This window comes from Myxine glutinosa, chromosome 5 (assembly GCF_964187855.1).
Source record: "Myxine glutinosa chromosome 5, kmMyxGlut1.1, whole genome shotgun sequence".
NCBI lineage: Eukaryota > Metazoa > Chordata > Myxini > Myxiniformes > Myxinidae > Myxine > Myxine glutinosa.
In genome coordinates this window covers 70,159,720-70,181,890 of record NC_136265.1, presented here as the reverse complement: position 1 = coordinate 70,181,890, position 22,171 = coordinate 70,159,720, and the positions used below count along the sequence as shown (strand labels likewise).

General features: G+C 44.4%; 1 protein-coding gene across 1 annotated transcript in view; it reads right to left on the bottom strand.

Moving 5' to 3' along the window:
* The window catches only part of LOC137428540 (uncharacterized), a 41,238-nt gene extending 19,764 nt beyond the window's left edge, over positions 1 to 21,474 (bottom strand). Inside the window, exons 1-2 of the mRNA XM_078777340.1 lie at positions 21,324 to 21,474; positions 18,327 to 18,467 (exon numbers count right to left, since the gene is read on the bottom strand). Of these exons, the coding sequence (XP_078633466.1) occupies positions 18,327 to 18,467; positions 21,324 to 21,474 (292 nt within the window). The remainder of the gene's footprint in view (positions 1 to 18,326; positions 18,468 to 21,323) is intronic.
* Between the last annotated feature and the right edge of the window lie 697 nt (positions 21,475 to 22,171).

The window sequence follows — 22,171 nt, the reverse complement described above, 5'->3', positions numbered from 1 at the left end:
ATACATTAATTTAAAAATGGTATGTGGGAGAGGAGGCGCTCAGACAAGAACATTGAGGGAGGTTTATCATTTTATTTTAGCTCAGTTAAAATATCTTGATAAAGAACCAAACTGAAACATATTTTTTGTTAATGTATTAGACGGTGAGGAGAGTTGTAGGAGAATTAAATTATTTCCCACACATAAACAAATATTTGTAGGGTCGTTGTTTGAGTGGGTCAAAGATGATTCACCAGATGATATTAAGAGTAAAAGGTTAAAAGGTCCATAAGGTCAGAAGGATCACAGGTTCACACAGAAGGACCATTGTTTAAGTGGTCTAATGAATAAGGATAACATGTCAAAAGGTTAGAAGGTTCGTAAAGAACAGGGTGAGAGAAATAGAGGTGTTTAGGGGCAATGAGGGAGGGGAAAAATTAACATGTAAGTCAATGGGAAAATGAGAGTGTCCCAGAAGCAACATATATACACTACTCGTAATCCACCTCAGATTTGCAATTTGATCTGTAGTACCTCCTCCTCTTCTGAAACCTGCTAGCTCAACGGGTTCAAAGCACCAATAAGAAAGATCCGCTTCTCATTGCACTGGTTCTAGCATTTGATTATGCAGTTGATACATCTCTCCACTGTTACCATTTCCAAGATTGTTCACTCTGCATTTGTGAGGATTAAAAGGCAGCTGCCATACAGATGACAAACCCGCAGCTTGAAGCAAATCCCGCTGCAGTGAGTCTGTCAGAGATATATTCTGGGCAGGACCATAGATTTGTGTGTCATCTGAACCAAGTGTTGTGGTTTAAAGTCATACGTACTTCCAAGTGAGAGGATAACATGACTGGGATGTTCATTTGGATAAATAACGCACTGATGAAATGGACGCTTGCATGGTGGGAAACACAACAGGTACTAGATATAAAGGAGCAAAGTGTTTATATTCTGGAAGGAAAGTGCATTGTTATCATTCAAGTTGAACTACAACAGGAACATTGTTGTTGTCTTTGATCAGACCTTTGATAAGCGAGGAGTAATCATCAAAGAACTCGGATTCCACTTTCACCTTCACAATAAAATCTGAAAATAAAAACCACATTTAAACTCAACTCTACGAAGCATTTCTAAACAAAATCATCATCACAATAGATATCCAGAAAATTTGTACTTTTCAATCCATTAAAAAAGATATTAATGAAACGACTTGGGAAAGTAAAGCAACGATGAGCTTCTGCTTACGGGAATTAAAGGAAACCCAACAATTTCTCTTGGTAAATATTTACTAATTGTCTCCCCTTATCCCAGAATGCAACCCCCTCCCTAACCCTCACTAGTAGACCTGATGAGAATACCTTTGGCTACGGCTTCCCCTTCGCTCCCACCTTTTGTTCATATGTGTGTCGTACCGTCCACCAAACAGCGATGACTCCATCGACATCTCACTGTCTGATAATATGGACCAACTTCTATCTACCCATCCCAACTCTCTCTTCCTAATATGTGGTGATTTCAATTGTCACCATGCCAGTTGGCTGGGTGTGGGTACCTCTCTCACCAGCCATGGCTCTTCAGCAAAGGACTTCTGCGACTCACTGGGACTGACACAATCTGTCAATTTCCCGACCCGGATCTCAGTCAACGGAGCATCTTCTCTTCTGGATTTGGTTATGACAAACTTCCCTGAAAATGTCGGCTGCTCTTCTTCTGCTCCAATCGGCTCATCTGATCATGTGCTTGTCAAAGTGGACATCTCTCTGGCCATTCTCAGAGAGCCTCCTCAGCGTCGACGAGTCTGGCATTTCACTCAGGCCAACTGGCAGGGTCTTCAAGCAGCCATCAATCATCTGGACTGGTCTCCCATCTCTACCGCCTCTGACATCAACTCATCCTGGGAATTCTTTCAAAGTAAATTGCTCTCTCTCATGCACAGATTTATACCATCTCGTCTTCAGTTGTCATACCCTTCCTCCCGTCCATGGTACACGGAATCTTGTGGTGAGGCTGTTGCCCTGAAACAACTTGCTTTCGTCTCCTGGAAAGCAAATCCAACGGAAGGAAATCTCATTTCCTTTCACAAAGCCCGAAACAAGTGTGTGTCCACCCTCAGGAGAGCCAGGAAACAATATCTCACCATTCTCAAGACCGAACTCTCTTATCTGTCTCCCTCTTCCAAATCCTGGTGGTGTCTGGTCAAATCTGTTTCTGGTGTTTGTTCCCCCTCCATCCCCTCCCTCACCTCAAACGGCTTAACGGCTGACTCCGCACGTGAAAAAGCTGAATGCCTCAACTCTGTGTTTGCCTCTAAATCTTGTGTCCCAAACCCATCCCTCTCTGTACCCACCATACCCAGTCGTACCCTGCTGCTCCTGGACTCCGTGTCCTTTCCTCCTGACAAGGTGGAAAAGTTTCTGTCAACCCTCGACTCTGATTCTGCAACTGGTCCTGACGGCATCAGCCCACGGGTCCTAAAATCATGTTCTTCTGCTCTTTCACTCCCTCTTTCTGTTCTCTTCACCCTCTCTTTTGCTCAAGGTCATCTGCCATCTGCTTGGAAATCAGCCAACATCACCGCTTTGCACAAAAAAGGTGCAAAAACAGATGCCAGCAACTACAGACCAATCAGCCTTCTCCCAATTATCAGCAAAGTCATGGAATCCATCATTGCTTCAGATATTAAATCTTTCCTCTTCTCCAATGACTTGATCTCTGATCATCAATTTGGTTTCAGACCTGGTCACTCTACTCTGGACATGCTGCTTCTGCTTTCTCAACAATGGATGGAGGTCCTCAACGCCAAACAGGAAATTAGAGCTGTCTCCCTTGACATTTCACGTGCCTTCGATACGGTCTGGCACCCTGCTCTGCTCACCAAACTCTCCTCCTTTGGTATCCATGGAAATCTCCACGCATGGCTGGCGGACTTCCTCTCTGGTCGTAGTCAACGTGTGGCCCTGAATGGGTTTCTCTCATCTCCTCTTCCTGTTCAGGCTGGAGTTCCCCAAGGTAGTGTTCTGGGCCCTGTGCTTTTTCTGGTCTTCATCAATGGTCTCTCTGACTCTCTTGAAAATCCTCTCTATCTCTTTGCTGACGACTCTACTCTCTGTCGCTCCATTCCTCATCCCTCAGATCAGCAGTTTGCAGCCTCCTCACTCTCTGCAGACCTGGACAAAATCACAGACTGGTCAAACAAGTGGAACATGTCTTTCAATCCTGACAAATCTCACACTCTTACAATGTCTCTCCGAAAGGACCGACTGGACAACCCTCCCATCTACTTTCTCAACAATCCTCTCCAAGAAGTTCTGTCGCTCAAGCTTTTGGATCTCACTATCTGCCATGATCTTTCTTGGGAAAACCACATTTCCAAGCTGGCCTCCAAAGCCAGTCGCCGACTGGGCATCCTCCGTCATGCGAAGTCCTTCCTTGGCACACCTGAGCTCCTCACCACATACAAGGCTTTCATCCGCAGCTCAATGGAATACTGTTCCCCCCTCTGGGCTGGTGCTCCTGCCTCACACCTTGCTCGGCTTCACGCTGTTGAGGCCAAAGCTTTCAGAATCATTGGAATCTCCTGCGATGTAGTCAACACCGAGGGCCTTTCACTCACTCACCGCAGGCAGGTTGGTGGTCTTTCTGTCTTCTACCGACTCCTCTCCGGCCTTGCTCCCCCAGCTCTCTCTGTGCTCTGTCCCCCCAATATTCCTTCAGGTCGCACAAGATCTGCCTGCAACCCTCTTATGGTTAAACTGCCAAAGTCTAGGCTCTCTGCTCACCTTCACTCTTTCATTCCCCTTTTCTCCCGCCTCTGGAACAAACTCCCCCACTCCCTTCAATCCCACTCCTCCCTCCAGGTCTTTAAAACAGCTGTTCACCACCATCTCTTATCTTCCCCCATCGAAAACCTTGATCTTTTCTACCCCCGGTAATTCACCCCAGAGTCCTTGCAGTGTTCATATTGTTACGGACACGACTTAGATGTTATGGTGGGCCGAGCGGAATGGCCGCCGTGTTCGCACAAGTTACCCGATTACACTCGAACGTTGGCCGAATCGCGCTATGCTAAATCAATGAAGGAAAAGGACACAACGGCTGGGATTAAGGCAACGACACAAGGGGTACAGTTCTCAAGACCTCCGGAGGAGGATATAATATTGATTATGCAGAACGGTTAGATTACACGACAAGAGGTAAAGCAAAGTAAGATGGGCACTTATACACGGTCTTATCTTATTCCCGACAGACCACAGACAAACGGGACAAGACTGACTCACACGGGGATTGATGGCAGGGGAGGGCAGGCAGTCGATGGCTCAAGGTGCACCTTGGCTCAGGGGCAGAATCGACTCGGTCCGGTCCAGAGATGCGGGAGGTATCTCTCAGCGCTAGGAGGTGGCGTCCTTTCTTCTTCGTAGCTGAGGCGCATCTGACGTCACCTCCGTCTTCCTGCGCATGTCCAGCGGGGAGTGACACGCCCTCGGCTCGTTAGCTCCGCCCCAGATGGAATCGGTCCGCCGCTTCTTATTGGGTGCGGGGGGTTACCGGGCTCCGCCCTTGACGAGGAGCTGACAGTGAGCCCCTGCGTGGTAACCCCGTCGGAGCACATGTTCAATGGCGGCTAACCAAGCCGGAGTGAGGACGCACACTCCCCGCGCCGCCGCCCCGCCGCCGCCGCTGTTGTTGTTGTTGTTGGTGTTGTTGTTCCATGAGGAAGAGATGCGGGGAGGTATTGGGAGGTCCTAAACTTACTAACGGTGCCATACAATCACATTCTGGTGCAACGAAGAGTCAGAATTAATGGAAACGAGTCCTTAACTGACATAGACTAAGAATAACTAGCAAGATGTCCTATAGTTGTCTACGTGAGATGCGGTGAACCTGGGCACGACATTTAATGGGGGAAAAAGGGGAAGGTCGGGGCTACAGAGTGTTGTTTACAGACAATGGGACTAGGGAATGGGGGATTGGGGATAGTTGGGGAGTATTGGGGAAATAGGGGAATATTTACAAGCGGATATGGATGGAGGCCAAATCCCATATCCGCAACAATGTTTTAATCCTCTCCCACCTGCCCCCAAGTCCTCCCGATGTCCCTGCTCTCAAATGTTGTGTTTGTGTCCTTCCCCCTCTCTCCCCATCTTGTCTGCCGCTCCCCTTGTTTTTTGTGTTTTGTGTGTCGGTTTGTCTTTTTGTGCGATTCATGTTAGCTCTTTCACGAGCCTCGATCTTGTATACAAAAAAAAAAAAAAAAAAACCCCTTTGCTAAGACACTCCAAATTGAGCTCAGGCGCATCCAATTTCCTTTGGTCATCCTTGAGATGTCTCTACAATTTGATTGGAGTCCACCTGTGGCCAATTTGATTGATTGGACATGATTTAGAAGAAAAAAAACACACCTTTCCACATAAGCTCCCACAGTTGACAGAGCATGTCAGAGCAGAAACCCTCGCATGTATTCCAAGGAACTGTTCCTAGAACTCAGATATAGAATTGTGAGGAGGCATATATTTGGGGAAGGGTATAAAACAATTTCTAGAGTGTTGAAATTTCCCAAGAGCGCAGTGAGCTCTATCATTAGAATATGGAAAGAATATGGAACTACCGAAACCCTTCCTAAGGCTAGCCATCCAACCAAATTGATCAACGGCGGAAGAAGGACTTGGTCAGGGAGGTGACCAAGAACTCAATGACCATTCTGACAGAACTACAGATTTCCTTGGCTGAGATGGGAGAACCTGGCAGAAGGAAAACAGTCTCTGCAGCACTACACAAATCTAGGCTTTATGGGAGAGTGGCCAGACAGAAGGCACTCCTGAGAAAAAGGCACATGACAGCATGCCGGGAGTTTTGCAAAAAAGGCACGTGAAAGACTCAAAGCTTGAGGCAAAATATTCTGTGGTCTGATGAGACAAAAACTTAACTCTTTGGCCTGAATGCAAAATGTCTGGCGGAGACCGAGGACGGCTCATCACCCATGTAACACCATCCCTACTGTGAAGCATGGTGGTGGCAGCATCATGCTATGGGGATGCTTTTCAGCAGCAGGGACTCAGGGACTTGCAAGGATAGAAGGAACAATGAATGGAGCCAAATACAGGCAAAGCCTTGAGGAAAACCTGTTTCAAAGTGCAAAAGACTTTCGACTGTAGCAAAGATAAATGTTCCAACAGGACATTAACCCCAACCATACAGCCAAAGCAACACTGGAATGGCTTCAGAACAAGAACGTGAAAGTCCTTGAGTGGTTGCAGCCAAAGCCCAGACTTGAATCACGTTGAGAATCTGTGGAAAGACTTGAAGATTGCTGTTCACCAATGCTCCCCATCCAACTTGACAGAGCTTGAGCAAATCTGCAAGAAGAATGGGAGAAACCACCCAAATCGAGATTTTGCAAAGCTGATGCAGACATACCCAAGACGACTCAAAGCTGCAATCGCCACAAAAGGTGATTCTCCGAAGTATTGACTCGGGATAGAAAACTTATGTAAATTCCATATTTCTGCAGTTCTTCTTAATTATTTTGTAAAAAATTCTAAAAACAAAATTCCACTTTGACATAATGGGGCATTATGTGTCGATCAGTGACAAAAAAAAATCTCAATTTAATCCATTTTAAATTCAGGCTGAAACACAATAAAATGTGAAAAAGTCAAGGGGTGTGAATAATTTCTGAAGGCACTGTTTTCCTGTTCTTTGAAACAGAATGATTTTAAGAGCTCTGCCTTCTCCACGTTCCAGAAAAGAGGTGACGCCTCTTTGGGGTATCAACCCATGAGGGACAAGAATTTCCAACACTCTGAAAAAGTGTTTTTTGCCAGTGAGAAGAACGAAGGGATAACTGGCCTGTTGTAGAATTCACAATCGACTTGCAAATGCCTTTGAAAGCTCACATGGAGATTTAGTCTCTCATAGACACGCCAACGGGAATGATGAGACCCACAGACCCTTCTCCAGCCGGATGTGAAGAATGAACCCTTTCAAAGGTTTACCCACAAAGTAAATAGGAGAGTTGGTTTGTCATTTCAGGAGTATGTACAACCTGCATTCAAACTCATGTTTCAGGTATGGGACGAGTTTCTAATTTATGTTGGTTATCTCTGAGAGATGCAACCACTGTGTAAATGGGCTGTATTTTCATGTCAGAGGGTCTGTGTAAGGGTAAGAAACATTTCCAGATAAACGGTGAAGTCAAAATAGTAATCGGGATTTTTTTTGCATGCAGAGTCAAGGCTCGTGGAAGAGCAAGAACACAATATATCAGGAAGCAACAGAACAAAAGGAACAGCAGAAAGAGTCGAGAAATACCAACAGCAGGGTTGAAGGACAAAATCGAGGGAGACTTGGACAACTAGAATGGCACTTGTTAGAGCACATACCTCCGCCAAGCTGAACAGTTCACGTTTTATATCCCACCAATAGGCCGTATCTGCACACGGACCTGAAACAAAATATAATAGGCTAGTTCTCATCACCGACCCAAACTCATTCATCTAGTTTTGTCACAACCCATCCTCAACTTTTTGAAATATCATGCTATATATTGTTTTGGCCACCATCTTTCTTTCAAAGGTGAAGAATCACTTAAAAATAAATAATTGTCGTATCCGGATCCGGATCTTCACCAAAATCTTATCATTTCGTCCTTGTTGCACACCCATCCTCTAAACCAAATTCAGTCCCAATACATCCTTAATTTTTGAGACGTACTGCTCACAGATAGACACACAGACAGGGGTGAAAACATGACTTCCCTGAGGCTTCAGTGGCGGAGCTAATCGGCTACGGAGATTTGATGAAGGATTTATGGCAGTCCACCTTGCAGGAGACAGTGCTATGAATTGACTTAGATTTGTGAGCTGTAAAAAATTTTTATGTTCAAGGCTCCAGTCACAGCTCCAGTCACAGTCACAGACTTCCGATTTGTGTTCTAAACATAACATTCGATTTAAAGAAGCTGTTCCTCGATCATAAACTGATAGGGATGGAAGGACATGAACCAATTGCTAACAACACTCTCGAAGAACGTCAGTCACTCAAACTCTTGGATCTCACTCTCTCTCAACCATGATATTTATTGGGCAAACTACATTTTGAAGTTAATCTCCATAGCCAGTCGCTGACTGGCCATCCAACATCGTGTGAAATCCTTCCCTGGCAAACCTTTATCCACCGACAAAGCCTTTTTTTTTTTTTGTATACAAGATCGAGGCTCATGTAAGAGCTAACATTAATCACATAAAAACAAACGGACACACAAAACATACAATAAAGGGAGCTGGAGAAGATGGGGAGAGAGAGGGAAGCACACAAGTACAACAGCAGAGAACCAGGACATCGGAAGATCTGTGGGAGGGAGAGGGCTTGGGGGGAGGAGGCATGGGAAGGTGGGGGGGAGGGGAGTGGGAGAGGTATAAAACACATGGTGGCCACTGCTAGAACTTCCAGCCAAGACTAGAACAAAACAAAACACATGGACACTGCTATAACTTCCAGGAAAGAAGTCGGTATTTCAAAAAAAAAGTGGATCTGGGGGTGAATTAACGGGGGTAGAAGAGATCAAGGTTTTGGATGGGGGAAGATAAGAGATGGTGGTGAACAGATGTTTTAAAGACCTGGAGGGAGGAGTGGGATTGAATAGAGTGAGGGAGTTTGTTCCAGAGGTGGGAGAAAAGGGGAATGAAAGAGTGAAGGTGAGCAGAGAGTCTAGATTTTGGCAGTTTCACCAGAAGAGGGTTGCTGGCAGATGTTGTGCGACCTGTCGGAATATTTGGGGGAGCACAGATAGAGCTGGGGGAGCGAGGTCAGAGAGGAGTCGGTAGAATACAAAGACCACCTACCGGTCTGCGGTGAGTGAGTGAAAGGCCCTCACAATCAGCTTCATCACGGGAAATCCAAATACTTTATTTAGATCTTTAGGATCCAAATACCTTGCAGAACCTAAAGACCCCATGAGAGCCCTTAGACCAGTAAGACCCTATAAACAACATTAGACCTTCCATCTGATGGCTTTCGGCAGTAACACTTGAGGGTCACCAGACATAATCAAAAGGCTCCCCATTGGTAAACCGCCTCAGTACCAAGCGAAGAGGGCACAAAATATAGTTAAATAATAATGATAGTATTCTTTCAATTTTTGCTCATTTTGGTTAGTAGCAAAACAAAAAGTCGCAAGTGGCAAAGAGAAAAGTCCCACGACAACAATTTCACCCCCAATTTAATCAAACGGGATTTTTTGTGATTATAATATGTATTGCCAAACCTCAGGGACGTTTCAAGATATCAGGTTGAAACTGACAGATTAATTTGTATGTATGTGTCGTACAAGTGAGTAAAATATGGTCAAACTTAGTCAAAGCTCAAGGTCAATGCCATCCAAAACATGTTTGTTCGGCTGTTTATTTGTCTGTCTGTCTGTCTGTGAGATGGATATCTCAAAAGGTTATGGACGGATTCCGTCAAAACTTGGTGAACAGGATCGATGTGTGACAAGGACGAATTGATTCGATTTTTGTGAAGATCCGGTTTCCAGAAAGGAGAATTAATTTTTTTAAAGTAATCCTTCACCACTGAAAGATGGCTCCAAAAACGATATATAGCATGACATTTCAAAAACGTGTGCACAGATTATGACAAAACTTGGTGGATCAGTTGGGTAGATGACAAGAACAAGCTGGTTCTATTTTGGCTTGGGTACGGATGCAGATCCGAACCTAAGCCAATGTGGCAGACAAAATGTAAACTGTTCAGCCTCGCGGAGATATACGTTCTACGGAGTGCCATTCTAGTTTCACATGTTTACATTGTCATAAACTTGTCTTTCAAACCTGTAATATCCCAGTAATCTCACTTGATTTATTATTTCCAATGCTATTTCCAAAATGTGTATTGGTGAAACAGACTTTTCAAACATTAGATTTATGTGTTCAATAAAGACTTAGTAAAGGCCAGAAATACAAAGTACAGCAATATTTCTGGGTATATTATAAACTACAAATATCCCTGTCCAGTGAAAACAAGCCCACTTGGTTGACCACAATTTCATGGATCTGTTATTCCACAGAGTTTGGAACGAAATAATTTCCTTATTAAGCAGAACAAAAAAAAAAACAAGGTCATGCAGAGCATGATGCTTGCCAAATCCACACCCCCCCCCATGCCCCCCAAAAAAGGTTGCAATTGATCCAGCAAATTTTCCATTTCAACAAGATCAAAATTGCCGATCTTGATCAAATCTCGGGTCAATTGGATGAAAATTGATGATTTTTCAGATGAAAATTGATATTAGAAGTTTGACCTTGAGTTGACCTTTGACCTTTTGCCCTTAAATAGTTGGTTTCCGAAATCAGCGATACACGATGTATTTGCTGTTTAATTTTTCAAGTTACAACAACAACAACAATAACAACAACATGCATTTTAAGGCCATTTTCCCTGCAAGAGTGGGGGTTAGCCTTGCGGTCCCCATGACAATCTTCTCCATCTTGCCCTATTTTCTGCATCTCTTCTTGTTTAACCCCCTTGCCCGCATTTCTTCTTCGACCATCTTTAGCCAAGTCTTTCTCGGTCTTCCCTGTCCTCTACTTCCTTCTACATTCATTTCCATCACCCTTCTCAACCAGTCACTTTCATCCTTCCTCAACACGTGACCAAACCATCTCAACCTGTTCCTCTTCACAGCATCAATCACAGGCTCTATTCCCATCATCTTTCGCAATTCATCATTTGTCTTCCTCTCTCTCAACGACACTCCGCACATCCACCGAACCATTCGCATTTCCACCCTTTCCAGCCTTCGTTGCTGCTCTACATTCATGACCCATGTCTCGCTCCCATAAATCATAACACTTCTCACACATGCAGCATACACCTTTCCCTTCAGCTTCAACGACACTCCCCTCCTCATCAGCACGCCACTCAGTTCCCGAAACTTCTTCCATGCACATCTCACTCAAGCAACCGTTGCCGAGTCTGATCCACCTTCTCCATTCAGCATGTCTCCGAGGTAGCAAAATGTTTTCACACCTTCCAGCTTCACACCGTCTCCAAGATCCAACTCAACATTTCCTCCATCTGCAGCTCCCTCTGTGCACACCTTACATTTGAATGTAGCTGCCACACTGGTTAATGACCCTCTCAGACAACTACATTTTTGATGAACCCACTCAGCGCACATTGTACATTGAATTGAGGTCACTCCGACACCCTTCCTCCACACAGCACATGGCCACTTCCCAGTTCTTTCCACCTCACCACATGCTTTACCACTTGCCATCACCTTCATCTTTCCTATATTCACCTTCAGACCTTTTGTCTCCATACATTCCTTCCACTTATTCATCTTTTCCTTCAGTCCATCCATACTTTCCGCAATCAACACCAGATCATCGGCATACAACAACTCCCACGGTAAACCCTCCTTTACGGTCTGAGCCAGCACCTCCATCACAGCTACAAATAGTAGTTGACTTAGTACCGACCCCTGATGCACTCCCACCTTCACCTCAAACTCACCACTGTTCCCGTCCTTCGTCCTTACAGCTGTGCGCGCTCTTTTGTACATTGCCATCACAACTCTGATCAACCATTCCTCCACTTCTAACTTCCTCAATGCCCATGTCAATACTTCGCGTGGAACCCTATCGAATGCTTTCTCCAGATCAACAAACCCAAGAAACAACTTCTTCCTCTTCTCCATGTACTTCTCCTGCAACTGCCTCACAATAAAGAGCGCATCTGTTGTTCCTCTTCCTGGCATAAATCCAAACTGCATTTCGTCGATCTTCACCTTCTTCCTTATCCTCCTCTCCAACACCCTTTCCAATACCTTCATTCCATGCTCCAATAACTTTATCGCCCGGTACAAGCCACACTCCAGAGGGTCACCTTTCCCCTTGTATAGAGGGACGAGGGTACTCAGTTCCCAATCCACTGGAATGCGACCTTCTTTCACCACCAGATTACAGATCTCTGCCATTCTCTTCACACCCCAACTTCCTGCTGCCTTCAACATATCTCCCACAACCCCCGTCGGCCCTCCCGCTTTTCTACTCTTCATTGCTTTTATCGCTTCCTCAACTTCCTTCTCAGTTATCTTCTCTGCCGGTCCTAAAACTGGGTTACTCTCTATGTTGCCATCCCATTCATTCTCTGTATTCAACAGTATTTCCATATATCTTTTCCATCTTCCTTTAATTACATCTGGGTCCACAACGATTTGTCCCACTTCATCCTTCAAGCAACTCACCCCGATCACATCACACCTCTCTTTCGCTATCTGCTTTGCAATCCTGAATACCGCTCTCTGACCCTCTCCCGAATCCAAGCGTTCTCCGAACATTTTCCTCCATGTCTCCTGCGCCTTTGCTACCTCTTTCTTTGCAGCCTTCTTGGCTGCCTTATAACTTTCATGCTCTGCTTTTTCTGCTCCCGTACCCTTCGCCTTCTGCCACTCCTTGAACTTCTTCCTCTTCTCGTCAATCCTCTTTCCAACTTCATCATCCCACCACCATGTTTCTGAGTGCCTCAGTGGTCCTTTTGTCCATCCACATACCTCACCAACGGCTCCCAACAGACTATCTTTCATTGACATCCAACCACGTTCAAGCTCAACCACATCATCCTCTACCCTACTCAGCCTCTCTTTTAATGCCTCCCTTACTGTCACCTCTTTCAACCTCCACACCTTCATTCTCGGTTGATACTTCACCCGCCGAGCTCTCCTCGCACCTTTCACCCTTATGTCGCAGACAACCAAGTGGTGCTGTGAAACAGCCTCCTCCCCCGGGATCACCTTTGTGTCCCGGAGGTGCCCCCTATCTCGCCTACGCACCATCAGGTAGTCAACAGTTGTCGTCGACCCACCTGACATGTATGTAACAAGCTTATTATCCCCTTTCTGGAACTGAGTATTACAAATCAACAAATCAGCTCCAACAGCAAACTCCAAAATCCTTTCACCTTCTCCATTTCTCACACCATATCCGTAACCCCCATTAACTCCCTCAAAACCGCCCATACTCCTTCCCACATGTCCATTTAGGTCTCCTCCTACCACAACAACTTCCTCATCTTTCACGTTTTCCTTCAGCTTCTCTATCGCACACCAGAACTTGTCCTTCTCTTCATCGCTCCGACCAAACTGCGGAGCATATCCCGAGATGACGTTCACCAAGAGCTTTCCAATCATCATTTTCACCATCATCAACCTATCACTCACTCTAGTCACACTCACCACACTGTCTACAAACTCCTCAGAAAACAGGACACCAACACCATTCACGCCCTCCAGGCACCCTTGCCACACAAACTTGTATTTCTGTCCCTGCCTACCCTTCACCATTCTCACACCACTTCCCTTCCATCTCGTCTCTTGCACACAACATATGTCCACTCTTCTTCTGATCAATACTTCCACCACTTCTCCTGATCTCCCTGTCATTGTCCCTACATTCCATGTCCCAAACCTCAGAAACCGATCTCCACTTCGGGCTGTACCCTGCCCATATGTAGTTGTAATTGTCATGGTTCTCTTTTGAGGCAATCTTTTTATGGCCGGATGCCCTTCCTGACGCCAACCCTCTTAGTCGCCTCTTACGACACGCAGGGATACGGTGTACCTATTCTAACCAGGGTACACACCGGGTAATTTTTCAAGTTAATAGGATGAAAATGGATTATTTCTTCAAATGAAAATTTATGATTTTTGAAGTTTGACTGTGAGTTGACCTTTGAGTTTTTGTGACCTTTTGACTTCAAGAATAGTTTGTTTCCCAAATTAGTGAGCCACTGTGCATTTGCTATTTAATTATCAAGTGAACTGGATGAAAATTGATGGTTTTTCAGATGAAAATTGATGATTTTGGAAGTTTGACCTTTGACCTTTTGACTTTAAAAATAGTTGGTTTTCCTAGTGACTCAATGTGCAAATGCTGTTAAATTTTCAAGTCAATCGGATGAAAAATGGCGATTATATAAATTTGACCTCCAGATGACCTTTGACCTTTCACCTCAAAATCAATAGGCTTCTCAATTGTGACGACCTGTACAACTTGGTGAAGTTACATGACGATCGGTTTAGAATTGTGACCTGTAGGCCGGCGACAAATAAACACACCGACAAATAAACAGAAAGACAAAATAACAAACGCAATCGACCAATATACTTGAAAAATCTTCGATTTAGCAAGTAACGTAAAGACGTCAAGCAGAGCACGACGCTTGTAAAATCACCCGCCCCCCCCCCCCCCCCCCCGAAAAAAAGGTTGCAATTGATTCAGCCAATTTTCCATTTCATCAAGATCAAAATTGTCGATCTTGATCAAATCTCGGATCAATTGGATGAAAATTGATGATTTTTCAGATGAAAATTGATGATTTTGGGAGTTTGACCTTGAGGTGACCTTTGACCTTTTGGCCTCAAAAATAATTGGTTTTCCTATTTATTGACTCAATATACAAATGCTGTTCAATTTACAAGTCAATCAGATTAAAATGCCGATTTTTGAAATTTGTAACAGTGACAAACAAACAAAGACAGACAGAATAACAAATGAATGTTTGATTTTGCAAGTAACAAGTAAAAACAGTGTGATGTGTTCTCCATGAAGCTCGGCTTACTGTCGAGCAGCTGAGCACCTTTGCTGGACTCCATGGGAGGAGAACCACGTGGTTCCACCTTTACATGCTTATTGATCAAAGAATCTTGGGAAGTCTGAAAATAACTTTGGAATGTTTCCATCATCCCTGGATGAACTTCACCTGTAAAACATTTGACAATCAGTTTCTTACTCTGGAAGGCATTTATGTTATTGCAATTATCACGAGAACATTATTATGTTCATTATTACCCTGCGCGCACGAAGCGAAATGCGGGGTTGGGCATTCGGTTGCGTACATGTGTCGTGTGCCGTGTGTGCATTAAAAAAATTCATTTTCCCGGCAACCGTTGGTCCGATTGACTTGAAATTTTCACCATAGGAGGGCCTCCTCCTGTAGAAGATTTTAATGATTATTATGACGTCATATGTCACGTGGTACAGGCGCCATCTTGGAAAAACTTCGCACCTCTATATCTCTGAAACCACTCCCTGGAAAAAATTGAGACCTGGCTCATTGTCAACTACTCCCCATGGGAAATACGATATGTTAATGATGATGTCATCGGTGCCTCCGTTATGACATCATAATTCGACAAATACAACACTTATCCATCCGATCATTATTTTTAAAATTTCAGCAACTGTTGGTCTGATGGACACTAAATTTTCACCATAGGAAATATTCCTGTAGAATATTTTAATGCAAATAATGACGTCATAAGTCATGTGGTACAGGCGCCATCTTGGAAAAACCGAAAAATGTTGCACCTCTATATCTCTAAAACCACTGCATGGAAAAAATTGAAACGTGGCTCATAGTAAATAACTCCATATGGGGAATAGGTGTTGTTAACAATGACGTCATTGGTGCCATAATTATGACGTCATAATTCGACAGGGACAATGCTCCAATCAGTTAGAAATGTGTTGATCAGTTTGAAATATGGTCTGGCAGCCATATTGGACCAAAGAAGAAAAAAAATGTTCAAAAACAGAAGAGTTGGCTCGCAACAAGTTGACTGCGCAGGATAAGTATTCTATGAATACCACCTAGTTATTGTTGTTCTGCAGACCTTTGACAAGCGAGGAGTAATCATCGATGAACTCTGACTTCACCTTTACTTCGACAATAAAATCTGAAAATAAAAACATCCCATTCAAACAGCTTCAAATCACCGCTCTAAAGAAACAAAAATTACAATACAGCTCTGGACAGGAAGAGTTTACCTTTCAATCTCTAGAAAAATATGTATTTGACACCACCTCAAGTCACCATTACTTTCACTCAACTCAGGCTGGGAATTCTTCCACAGAAACCTAACCTCTCTCATTCACAGATTAATCCCATCTCGGCTTCAATTATACTACCATTTTTGCCACCCATGGTACACCACTGAATCCTGTGGTGAGCTAGTTGCTCTGAAACAACTTGCTTTCTACCCAGTCGTACCCAGCTCCTCTTCGACTCTGTGTCTTTTGCACCTGAGAAGGTGGAGAAGGTTCTTTCAACCCTCGCCTCTTGACTCTTCCACTGCACCAGACGTCCGAAAAAGCTGCTCTGTTGTTCTTGCATAAATCTCAAGCTGGCCAAACACTTTTGGAAGCCTGATAAATGTCACTCTCACAATCTCTCGCCATAAAGGCCATCTGGAAAACCCCTTATCTGCTTTCTTAACAATCCTCCTGAGGAAGTTCAGTCATTCAAACTCTTGGATCTCACTATCAGCCATGTTCTTTCTTGGGCAACCCACATTTCAACATTGGCCTCCAAAGCCAGCTATTAACTGGGCATCCTCCGCCGAACAAAGTCCTTTATTGGCACACCTGAACTCCTATCCACTAACAAAGCCTTCGTCCACAAGTTGACGGGCTGACTCCCTTGCCTCATCTATTCCTCAGCTTGATGCTTTGGGAACCAAGGCCTTCAGGATCATTGGAGTCTCCCATGCTGAAGCTGAGTCGATGGGTCATTCTCTCACATTGCCATTGCAGACAGGTCGGTGGTCTCTCTGTCTTCTCCCACCTCCCTTCAGGTTTTGCACCCTCTGTTCTTTCCGTGCTTTGTTCCCTCTGGTCCTAGTCCTATTCCTGATCTTCATCAATGATCTCCCTGACTCTCTGGAAAATCCCCTTTATCTATTGGCTTATGCTACACCCTCTGCCATGACATCCCTCATCCTTTAGACATGTAGGCTGCAGCATCTGCCTTCCCTTCAGAACTTGAAAAAACTCACTCACCATCAGCCATGATCTTTCTTGGTCCAAAGAACATTTAAAAGTTGGCCTCCAAAGCCAGCTGCCAACTAGGTATCCCCAGGTGTACAAAGTCCTTCCTTGGCACAACTAAACTCCTATTTACCTGCAGGGATTCATTCGCAGCTTGATGGAGTACTCTTCACCCCTCTTGGCTGGATCGACTGCCTTACATCTTGCTCAGCTAAGCGCTGTGGAAACGATGGCCTTCAGATTATTGGAATCTCCTGCATTGAAGCCGAGTCTATGGGCCTATCACTTCACAGACAGGTTGATGGTCTCCGTGTTCTACCACTTCCTTTGTGGTCTTGCACCCTCAGCGCTTTCTATTCTTTATCCCCTCACCCCTCCCCCAATACGTGCAAGGCTTACACAATCCACCATCAACCCCTTTCTGGTGAAACGGCCTAAATCCAGGATCACTACTCACCTTCACTCAATTGTTCCTCTTTTTCCCCACCTGTGGAACCAACTTCCACATCCTATTCAATCTCATTCTTCCCTCCAGCTTTTCAGACAGTGTTCACCACCATCTCAGATCGTCCCAAACCCAAAACCATGATATTTTCTACTTTCGTTAACCCTCCTCCCCCTCCCCACCCCAATCCCTCCTCTTTCCAGTTTTCCCTTGTGAGACTTCCCTTCTGTATCCATCTTGTCCACCACATGCATCCTCTCCTGATGCCCCCCCCCCCCCCAATTCCTCCCCACACCCATTGTTTATCCACCTCCCTCTGTCTTGGCCTTCATGTCTGCTGTTGATGTTCCCCCCTCTCTGCTGTTCCTTTTGTCCTTTTGCATCGTAATCCTTTCAGTGTACTAGTACTAGCTTTTAAATGAGCCTTGACTATACATACAAAAAAAAATTGTGGGTTTTCTGATGGAGAAGGAGGCATTAAAAAAACAATTTTGAAGGTTTTTTTTTTTATATTGGGAAGAGCTTTTGAAGGGAGAAATATTTTATTCAGTGAAGATTCCAAAAAGGGATATGGTAGCTTTCAGTTGTTTTGGAGTGAAGAAGACTTTTGTTGTTTGTATTTTTTTGGGAACAATGGTGGGAAAAAGATTAAGCTGAGGGATCAGAAGTAGCAATACCTGGAAGAAAACATGCTAAAAAGAAGCAGGTGCGGTCAAAAACAGAGGCAGTAGCAACAACTCGAAGAGCCCAGTGCTACACGAGTCGGACAGACTTTACCCGGGACACATAATTCGACAATGCAACACATGATGAGGTTAAGCACAGAAAATTGGACAAAAACACAACCAGCAACACAGGAATGAAAATAAAAACATTAAAATACAACTTATCTGGTCTGGGAATCTTAGCTTTGTTAAACTGGAAGGATGAACTCACGAACCAGCAACGCACGTGGAGCAACCCGGAACCGGAAATAAAATTGCAATAGAGTTTGGTACGAAATCACTTCCTCATTAAAATAATAAACATGTCAAAACAGTGTCATGTGTTCTCTATGAATCTCAGCTTACCTTTGAGCAGCTGAGCAGCTTTGCTGGTGTCCTCGGGAGGAGAGTCACACGGTTCCTGCTTTACGTGCTCATTGCTCAAAGTATCTTGGGGAGTTTGAAAATAACTTTGGAAAGTTTCCATCATCCCCAGATGAGCTTCACCTGCAAATCATTTGACAATTAGTTTCTTAATCAGGAAGGCATTTGTGTTATAAGAACGATCATTGGAAGATTATTACCTCTGCCGCCGAAGGTGGACGAACGGAGGATACATTTTGACACGTCTGTGTTTGTTACCTGCGCAAATCGAAGATTTTTCATACATATTGGTTAGTCGCGTGCGTTATTTTGTCTGACTGTTAGTATATGTGTTAATCGTGTACGGGTCATAATCTTAAACCGATCTTCACGAATCTTCACCAAATGGTCGAGTTTGTCATGAGCAAGAAGCCTATTGATTTTGAGGTCAAAGGCTCAAAAGGTAAACATCGGATAAAGGTCAACAACTTCGGTCAAATCCTCAATTTTGATCCGATGGACTTGATGTTTGAAAACGATTTGCATATCCGGTCACTGGATTGAACCACCAATTATTTTTCAGGTCAAATTTGTCTTCAGGATTTTGCAAGTATCGTGTTCTGCTCGACGTCCTTCTTGTTTCTTTGTTTGTGACCAGGATATCTGAAAACTTTCTGGACAGATTCTGACGAAATCCGGTGGACATGGTGGGCGTATGACAAAGAAGAATTGATTCGATTTTTTTGGAAAGATGTATGAATTTTTAAAATCCGGATACGAGAATTTTTTCATTTCTTAAGATTGTACGTGATTTCACCATTGGAATGATGATGACCACTCCTTTTTGCATCATGATGGCGCATAGGGCTGCCGAAGCAGTTTCTAGGGAATTGGGCACAATCCTGGACGGGTCACCCCTCTGATGAAGGACACACGAATGGCTCATTCATCCAAGTAAGCCGGTACTCATTCTGCCAAGTGCCGACCTCGGAAGGATGACAGGCTGAGTCAGCCCACGTGGTGTTAACTTAATGGCATGACAGGGCCTTGAACTTAGGACCCTGAGACCTCAGGCCAGCCACCTTAACTATTACGCCAACACCAGGCTCACCATATAATTATAATTCCCCATTTATTAATTTCTCCCTTTCGCTTCCTTATACAATCGATTTGTTTGTGAGTTGTTGTCACAATGTGATGGAATAAAACTGAAAATTATGGCCCGGACATCATTTATTCGAGTACCATGACAGGTATGTTGTCTCCATGGAGACCACCATGTTGTTAAGCTGTGTCGAGCGCTCCGTTCCGTTGGAGTGTTCGCTTGAGAACTTTGAATCAGGTGAGTCGCTTGGCAAGCGGTAAGTAATCTCCATGGTAACGGAACACATCATAGCTTAGGAAATATAAATGGTCTTGTAGGAGCGAAACCGATCAGGACATCGATACAATCTTGTATGAGAGAACCCGATCCGTACATCGACACGATTTTGTATGCCACTTCCTGGCAGTGGTTCCATGCGGATTTCGGTCTGTTGAGAGAAAATGGGTTCCTGTTGAGATCGTACAAAAACACAAGTTGAGAGGTCATACATGCTCCGAGCAGGCACCAGTTTGTTCCGCAGGAATCGCCAACATCTCCGATCTTCAAGAATGCTGGCCAATCACACTGGCTGTGCGTGCGAACCAGATATTGGAATGGAAGATCAGACGATGATGAGCACAATGATGCTTCCATGATCACCATAATGTTTCTCCATTGACCCCCCCGCAACCCCCCACTGTTGCGTTTGATGAACAGTTCCGTGTGAGCCTGTTGCCTCCACCAGTCGCTCAGGCCTTGTCGTGAAACGTCCGAGCAAACTCAATCTTTTATTTGATTTTCATTCTGAAAGAGAGAAGATATAAAGTAATTCTGCTCCTGCTCCATGTGTGTGTTTGGTTCAGTGTTTTGTGAAATACCATATATACCGTTGCGACTGGAACGAGATCGTGTGACATCTCACGAGAGCACGCCACACAGCTACCGTCTGACGAATAAAACAGTTATCTTTCAGGTTCTTTAACTTTATCAAACTTTCCCTGATTCCAAGATTTCGATTCAATTGTTTATTTTAGTTCATTATTCTGTTAATGTAACATAATCCATGTCCACAAAATCAATTTAAGGCTTAGGAGAAAAAAGGAAAAGAAGATGGGCAGAGAAATGCAACAAGTAGACAAGAAGGTGAAGAGATGAAAGTCAAAAATGATAGAAATACAGATCGAGAAAGATAGACAGTGAACATGAGGAACGAGTGAAGATTAAATAAATAATTATAAGGAGAAAAATAATTACAATTAAATCGAGCAACTACATTTAAATTTAATTTGGTGATCGAGAAAAAGGTCTTTCTCCCATGGTGATGTTTTTATTATATTTTCTCAGAAACACATCATGTGATGCATATTATTTCCTCACAGAATGGAACCGAACGATTCATGAAAAATGGAAACAAAATGGCGTACACGGCCCACGTGACCAAACCAATTTCAGGGCACGCCATGTCGGGAACGATTCACGATGAATGGAAACAAAATGGCGTACACGGCCCACGTGACCAAACCAATTTTCAGGGCACGCCATGTCGGGAACGATTCCAGAAAAATGGAAACAAAATGGCGTACACGGCCCACGTGGCCAGACCAATTTTCAGGGCACGCCATGTCGGGAACGATTCACGATAAATGGAAACAAAATGGCGTACACGGCCCACGTGACCAAACCAATTTTCAGGGCACGCCATGTCGGGAACGATTCCAGAAAAATGGAAACAAAATGGCGTACACGGCCCACGTGACCAGACCAATTTTCAGGGCACGCCATGTCAGGGCTCTTACCCCCCTCGGCCTCGTCAAAAAGGTGGTTACCCACATCAACACGATCTTGTACAAAGTAACCCGACCCGTACACGGTGTGATTCCCCGTGTAAATGTATTTAAACAGCAAACATCACGTACCGTGTCCGGACTCGTTCTCCTCAGGTCGAGCGATCCTGAACCTGCAGTCCGAGTGAGAATCTTCAGGACCGACTAAGTTCCTTCCATCGGAGAAACTCGAGGATCTCGGAGGGTTCAACCTGTTATACTCACCTGAGCCATCTCCATTCATGGCGAACAGTACGGTACAGTGTAGTGTAGCCCCGTACCGTACAGTACACACGTCACGGGTGAGTGAAGACTGAAGTCACTCAAACAACCCAAGAAAATAATTAATCAATTCCAATCCGCAGATTCGCCACAGATGGATTATTTCGTTGCAAACATTCGGGTTTTGTTTAAAAACTAAAAACGAACAATGATTCCTGATCGAACTGTAAAGTTGTAATGTTAATGATGATGAGGTAATGTTCGATCAGTTTTACTAAAATGTCAGAACCCTCTTCCTCATTCAACGAGCGAAACAAAGCCCCACAATGCACCGCGCACCGGAACTCCTCCTGTTTGCAAAATCAAATCCACACATCGGCACTTCCGATCCAGTGAACGCAAATTAAAAACATCAAACTCATGCAAACAGAGAGCAAACTGAGCCGATACCATCAGGCAAATAAAATGTTTCCAGATTACGACGACATAGCGTCTCCACATATCGACCAGACCTGGCATGGACCGTTGTTAGGGTCTACGAAAGAGACAACACGTGACTAAAACCGACATGGCGGGAAGATTGACAAATTATGTCTGCACAGGCAGTGAGTGACGTCACAGTCGTTGTTCATAAGTTCAACGTCGCATCCTGCAGATGGTCCGCCAATTTTGCTCATGGTGGGTTCAGAATGGCTCAAGGATTGATGGGACACCACAAC